We start from the raw sequence: 7571 nt of genomic DNA, 5'->3' as shown, positions 1-7571 counted from the left end.
GAGGAGCCCTGCTCCCACGCTGCTGTGGTTCTGGGTGCCAGGCTGATCCTGGCATGGGAACCAGATGCGCAATACAACTTGGTTGCTTTCTGCATGAAAAACTATAGGTATGCTTAGACACGTGGTGCTTTTGTCCCCATGTTTACTTAGGCTTCATTACAGAAGAGACATTAAGTATCACTTCCACTGTCTGGATGCAATAGGAAAGGATTTAGAAATGTTTCGCTCGCTTTTAAATAGCATGTAGCTACGGGAGGGATTTTAATCTAGCTCTTAATGCTGATGTTTTGTTTCCCTCTCCCTGAAACAAAAAACCAAACAGATTTTGCAAGTAATTGCGAGCTACTTAGGAGAAGGATGTTTCCATGCTTGCTCATCCTCTCTCTGCTGGTGGGGAACACAAGCTCAGGCCCTGTGAGCAGAGCAAAGCCTGCAGCATCCAGGGATGTCACCACCTTTTTCCAGCTGGCTCAGGAAGACTCTTGGGAGAACGTTAATCTCACCAGCATGTCCTGCGAGGATCAGAAGAACAGGACCTGGGTCACCCTGCAGCTGACCAACAGCAGCCTGACGGCTTTCCCCGTCTGCCTTCCGGAGACCCTGGAGACCCTGGATCTCAGCAACAACCTTTTAGAAGAGGTGAACAGCACAGTGATAGCAAACCTCCCGCAGCTGCGCATCCTAATGCTGAGGCAGAACCATCTCCAGTCAGTTAGGTGGGGATCTGAAGCCCTCACCAGTCTCATATCCCTGGACTTAAGCTTTAATAAGCTGTTGTCTGTGCCATTATGCCACAGTTCTGCCCTGCCTAACTTGAAGTGGCTGTCCCTGGCTGGAAATCCACTGATCGAAATTCAGCCGCTGGCTTTTTCCTGTTATCCTCAGCTACAGTTTCTGAACCTCTCTGCAACGCTGCTTGGCCAGGACGACAGCGTAGGAATTAGGGAGTCTGCTTTTGCCATGAACACATCTCGGAGTGAGGCCACAAACAGGCCTGGAAACACCATCAGCATGCTCGATCTGAGCAGGACCTCTCTTGAGAAAAGTAAGTTTCTGGATTTCCCACTGTAAACAAGGGGCTTGGTCAGGCCGGGAAAAGCAGAAGCCTTGCTGGGACGGTGGCTCCCATGCTTGCTGAGCCTGGTAGAGAGAGGGAACACCGCACGCTGAGAGCTGCCAGCAGCTGGTCCAGGCGTGCATGGCCCTCTCCAGCTGGTGATGTAACTGCTGGACAGAAACCCTCATGCAGCCCAGCCTCCCCAAGGAAGCGCAGAGACCTGACACCGGGAAACAGGGTAGCTGTCCCCTGTTGTCACCCACCTCTATCCTAATTCCACTGTCTGGTACTGACAGTCACTGTGCTGTCAGCCATGAGTTTAGCTTTGGGACACGCTGTCTTTCCAGACATGCTGCTGAAATCTTTGTCTGTCCCCACAGTTACACGCTGCTTTATCCTGCTGTGATGAAGTAACACAGAGAGAGGCTTTTTGTGTCAACCACAACCAGCCAAATACTTCTGCACAGGGAGACAATCCCTGCCCCGAGCAATTTAAGGCACGATTATTCTTTTTTGTTTGCCTTTCTTGCCAGCTACAGTCTATAACTGAGGTGCTGAAGCAGACAGATGTCAGATGCCTTGCCCAGCTGCTCTCAGCCTGGGGCAGAGCCAGGGCTTTAGGGACTCCTCAAGCTACAAGCGTCACCTCAACTCACATTTAACAGATATACGACCAAATTTCCTTCATGAATTTGCCTAATCCCTCCTGCAATAGCGAGTTACAGCGGCCCTGGGATATAAGACCTACTCTTTCAGTTTCATGCCTCTCAGCTCTTCTTCCTGTGCTAAGAGAAATGTTATTTACCTTTCTCACACCAGTCAGGACTTTGTAGACCTCTCTAATCTTCCAGCACTTCCTTGAACCATTGTTCATTTAATCTCACCTAACAAGAAAGCTCTATCTCTTATCAGCTTTATTGGCCTTTTATCTTCCTTCATTTTCCTCTGCCCTAAGACAGTATGACCTCCAGGTAATATTACAAAAATGTGATGTTTAGACACTGGTGTATTGATTTTTATTCTCTCTCCCAAAGAGAATAGCTGCAGAAGACCACAGAGATATTTTATATCTCTATGACTTTAAAACCTTTTTCCAGGCAGAAAATGCTCTATTTAGACAACAGGCATAAATCTTTTTTTTTTGTGCTTCAGTTCAGCCAGCATGGACCAGAGACTTGCCCAACCTCAGATCACTTCACCTGACAAAGATGTCCCGATTAAGAAGCCTTGATACTGACTTCTTCAAGTTCATGCCTAGTCTCCGAGAGCTGAACTGCCAAGACTCCCGCTCACTGAGTTTTGTGAGAACAGAGATATTTGACAGTGCTCCCCATCTGAGCCATCTCTCATTTGAGAAGTGAGTTGTTTTCTGTTCTTCCTCACATAACATTGTCTTTGCCTCACAGCACCACAGCGCCTGGGAGATGATTTTTATGCAGAGTTTGCTTGTTATCAAATATTTAGGAAGGCGATATGGGCTTTCACGCTACAGAGAAAACCTCTGTCTTAACCTCAGACATGCCACATAAAGCCTGTGATACAGACCTCATACGGCCCAAAGAGGTGCCCTGAGACTCACAGCACAGTTACTGGTTGCTTGAGATCGCATCCGTCCTGCTCCCAGCCTTCTGCCTTATCTCCCAGTGCAATGGATGAATTTCTCTAGTGCTGTTAAGATTAGCATAGGTCCACCAAAGCCCATCTGCAACACACACGATGCTCCCAACATCTACAATGGTGATGTCTCACCAGAGACCTCCTTGCTCTACAAACGGTGCATGCTGACAGTTTACTAAAAACTGCCCCTTGGAAGCAGGCAAAAATCCTGTCCCTCCCGCTTCCAGTGTGAAAGATTCATACAGTTCCTTGTTCAGCATTAGTAAAGGCAATGGTTTAGTCCTTATTCTAGAGGTAAGGCCGCAGTGTGATTTACTTGGTATGTCACACACCTGTTGAAATATGAAGGGATACAAAAGTCTGAAAGAGATTTATCAAAATATAAGTGGGTAAAGTGTACACAGAACAGTCAGCATAAAGGAAAAGATTTGGAGAGCACCTCAAAAGATTTCTCTAATATAGGTCCAGATCATAAGCATATCAGAAAACAAAACACTAGAGCAATGTCTGCACTGTAGGAACCTGTTTCAGGAAAATAAACCCATTTAAGCAAAACAACTCAGTGGATTCCATGCCCCACTAGATCGCTGCACTGAATTTACACAGCATTTGATAGTGCCTGCAGGAATACCAGTTCAAAGTGCTAAAAATCATGACCCAAACTTAAAAGCACCTTCTGAGCACTCAGACGGCCGGGAGGTATCACACTCTTTCTGCAGCTAGGACACTTCACAGCAAAGGCAAACACGCTCTTCTTGCAGTAGTCCTTAGACTTTAATAGGCAAGAGTCTAATCCCCTTACAATGCTTTTGTTATGCTTTAACACACAGCAGCAAATTAGAGAGACCAGCAGCTATTAGCCTGGGCTTTAAAGGGCAGAATGGTGGTGTTGATGACTGGCTACTTCCAAGAGGAACGGGAATATTGCTTTGTGTTTTACACACACTGGGATAGTTCAGTCGTTGGAAGGTAGTTCAGCATTTGCTAATTATTTCATTTGTCATCTTGTAGCTGTAACCTGAGTTCCTTTAATCCTTGGAATACCAATTCATCAGATAGCATCACCATCAACTTGTACGGAAATCCTCTGTTATGCGACTGCCAGCTCTCCTGGCTGCTCTCCAAACCCAAGGAAGTTGTGCTGCAAAAGTAAGTGAGTTCAAGGAGACAAAGTAATGCTCTTCACACACAAACGTACACGTTATTTGGGGACAAACATTCACTGCCACATAAGTTATTCAAATTCCTTGCGTGTTTTTTTCCTTCACGAGAGGTAGAAATGCAAAATGAAGCCCCCTTCAGCGACAAAGCATGACTGAATTATACCTGAACACCAGCAAATGTGATGGGCACACATTTGAAAGGTATAATGTGTTATTAGCTGTGAATTGTACTTTAAGGTGAGAATAGCTTATTTTCTCTCTATTTCCGTTCGTATCTCCTTATTAGCTGGAGATAAAAAATTACCTGGCTTGGTGGCCTTGATGGGCTAGCACTGGGAGCAAAAACTGGAAGACTTTGCAGAAAATTTAGCAAGTTATTTCCTCCTTGCCTTTGCATTCCCAAAGCCTACACCAGCACGGGCAGTCAACAAATCGCCTTCCAAATAACACCATTTGTCACCTATTGTTTTCATGTTCTCCCACAGTTTTACAGACTAATTAAAATAAGCTGCAGTTAATAAGTGTTTTGCATATGTGTGCTCTCTCTTCCTTTTGAAAGGCCACCAAGAAGATTTGTCATTTGTAGCTAAGAGAGAAGGAAAGTAGATCGTTAAAATTAGATTGTTTCTCATCAGGATGGGCTTAGCAGTTGCATTCTTTACAAAAACATGCAACGTCTGAGTAAAGAAAAACTTAAGTCATTTAAAGCGCATCCTGTGTCAGCACAGCCCAGCTGCCTAAACTAGCTGGCTTAAGGATCTTGGGGACCCTGTTACATCTCTCTGCGTGTGTTCCCATCTTAGTGGGGCATTAAAGACTGACTCTTGATGACAAGTTGCCTTGAACCCTGACACTCTTGCTAAGGTTCACAGTTCTTGTACCAAAGGCAAAAGATATTCCTGCACCTTACAAAAACAAAAAGCCAGTCAACTAAGATCCCATTTTTCCAAAAAATGTGTGTTAGTACAACCTAGCTCCAGAGTAGGTTTCATGTCTTTTTAATATAAAGATTGTTTTCAAAAAGCATGTTGCCAATTCCAATCCAAGAAGCCTTACAGGAAGGAGCCTGTAACATTCTGTGGATCTTGTGTATTCTGACATGTCCCCTCTGCAGGGCTAGGGAGACTTCTTGCAACACATCCCAGGAAGACTGGAGCAGACCTTCAACATCTTTTTCACTGCTAGAGCTCTATGATAAATGCCAGTCTGAGAAAAATCTCACGCTGCCCAACACGAGCACACCCTCTCCCAAACATGATGCTTTCAGCATTACTGATTATGACGCCACTACTGGAGTAACGACAACAGACTCTGCTCCACTAAGCAAAGACACTTATACCAGCTCCCTAATTCAGAGGGACGTAAGGAGCACAACGGCAGCCAACCCAACTGAGCCAATGCTCACCAAGGCCAACACTTCCTCCCACCAAGAGGAGGCAGTTTCCGAACCCAGAAGCAATCCCCCTCCTTTCTTCATGTCCATAACGACCTCCCTGGGGCTTCTCCAAGAGCTCTATAGTCAGTCCTCAGATTATAGCTCCACAAGTCAAACTGGAACAGATCAGCTAAAGGGAGAGCTCAGAACAACCGATGCGACGTTTCCCCAGGAAGGCCCATTCAACCAGCCCACTAGTGAATATTCCACTAGAGCAACAGGAAATCCCAATGCCACTGACCATTATATTCACTCCTTTGCCACTCACGCTGGGGAAGGTACACCACAAACGAACCTACCGCAGCTGAACTCCACAAGGACCACTGCTCGGTCGCAGCCGGCATCCACCAGATCGCTGATACACTTTGTAGATGACTACGATTACGGTGACCACTCAACAGACCCGCCCGTGCAACCAGCCTACACCATCTGTGACTACAATCCTTGCAGGCACCTTCAGAAGCCGTGCAGTGAACTGCAGCGTGCATCCCAGTGTTTATGTCCTGGCATGTCGAGGGAAGATGAGGTTCCAGATCCACCAAGGCTCCGAGAAGTGTCTGAAGTTACAGACAGCTCTGCACAGATACACTGGTGCGCCCCAAATTCAGTTGTTCACACCTACGAGCTGATGCTTCACGCTCAAGGCGGTGAGAACAGACGGTCTGTCCTGGACAATATTTATTCCACAGCAAGGCAGTACACTCTGTATAATCTATCACCATACACCACTTACTACATTTGCGTGACTGCTTTGAACAAAGCAGGGTCAAGCCAGATATCAAGTCAGGGAGTTCCAGGGAATTCCTGCACCAGATTTAAAACAAAACCCAGCTACAAGTCTGTCTTTGCTGCTCTGTCTGCAGCAAGCGGACTCTTTCTCATTTCCACAATTATTTTGTCTGTATGTCTGTGTAAGGCATGCAAAAAGCCTCAGAGCGAGCAATATGGTACACACTTAGTCTCGTACAAGAACCCAGCCTTTGATTATCCATTAAAACTACAAACCACTAATTAGCTCCAGGTGATTATTCTACACATTCAAAGCTTACTGTCTCTATCACCTTGGTATGTTTTTGTAAGACTTTTAAGATGTCCTTCAGTAAAACTACGAAACGTCAGACTTCATAGCCCTTACATTTCTAAGGGAAAGAAAAACACACACAAAAAAAGAAAAACTAATAACAAAGGTAGTCAAACATAAAAAAACACTTCTGGACTCTTGTTCTTGTGCTAAGCAGCAGCAAAACTGGACACTAACCTCAAAAAGTTGGTTTATAATTACTTACATAAATTTCACACTGAGAGGCTGTCTGCTACCAGTATCAAGCAAGACAGACTCTGGTTATATTCACGTAAGTGTGACGCTGGGTTTTCATTTTTTCCTACTGTCCTTACGAAGGTATTATCCAAAAAGAAAGTATTACTGGAAGGAGTGCGAGAAAGGTCTCCTTGGGCTCACTGGCAAGGTGCTGTGCAGATCTAACTCCATTAACTCCAGTGACTGCAACTTGCTGAGCCCAGCTGCAGTTCAGGAGAAGGACACATGAAGACTGACTGCAAAAAAAAGGACAGCAACGCACTGGAGGATCCTTAGGACAAGGATGATTGTTTTGTTCTGACTTTTTATAATGTTTTCCACAACTGAGGCTCTCAAATGCAACCAAAATGCCAGTGAGGAGTTTGCAGTACAGCAGTAACCCACCGAGGAGGGCGGAGCACGCCAGCATTTGCTTCACAATTGGTTTTAAGCAGAGATGATTGCTCAGTCCCAGCTACAGATTTAGCAGGCTGATGAGTTACCTCATTCAGAGGCAAAGAGCCAAGTAATGAAACAATTTAATATGTATGTTGTTGAGACTTGAAAAACTGAAATTCCATCCAAGAGCAGCAGTTAGGCAGACATTTTTCAAACGTACTTTCGGCTGCTAATTCCTGCTATAAAAATACTAAGAGATGCTGAGAATCCCAGTTCTTCAGCTGCTTTGAGCTTGCCATCAAAATTCAGAGAGATATTTGTGTAAGGGGAGGTGTTTGTCCCAATTAAATACCTTCCATTCAGAAACATATAGGTTTATGTTGTAGTAGCTGTGTGTTTCTGCTGCTGCATACTGCTGTACGGATACAATATGTAAACCTCCCCCCAAAGGTGCTATACAGTGGTTGTTGTTTTTTTTTAAATGCTTCCAGTATTAATGGAAATAAAGACTACAGAGTGTGTTCTGGTTCTTTTTTTAAGACATAGATCTTTGTGTTGTCTTTACCATCTAAAACATTTAGCCTGAAAAATTAACTCGAGCAT

General features: G+C 44.9%; 1 protein-coding gene across 1 annotated transcript; it reads left to right on the top strand.

The window, feature by feature from the left end:
• Positions 1 to 357: 357 nt before the first annotated feature.
• Positions 358 to 6287, top strand: LRRN4 (leucine rich repeat neuronal 4). The gene is made up of 4 exons (XM_009865182.1): positions 358 to 1045; positions 2210 to 2414; positions 3686 to 3823; positions 4952 to 6287. Exons 1-4 carry the CDS (start codon positions 358 to 360, stop codon positions 6285 to 6287), a joined length of 2367 nt encoding a protein of 788 aa, XP_009863484.1.
• Positions 6288 to 7571: the final 1284 nt, after the last annotated feature.

This window comes from Apaloderma vittatum, unplaced genomic scaffold (genome assembly GCF_000703405.1).
Source record: "Apaloderma vittatum isolate BGI_N311 unplaced genomic scaffold, ASM70340v1 scaffold40652, whole genome shotgun sequence".
NCBI lineage: Eukaryota > Metazoa > Chordata > Aves > Trogoniformes > Trogonidae > Apaloderma > Apaloderma vittatum.
Note: the sequence above shows the minus strand (reverse complement) of the source record. Positions and strands in the feature narration are given on the sequence as shown.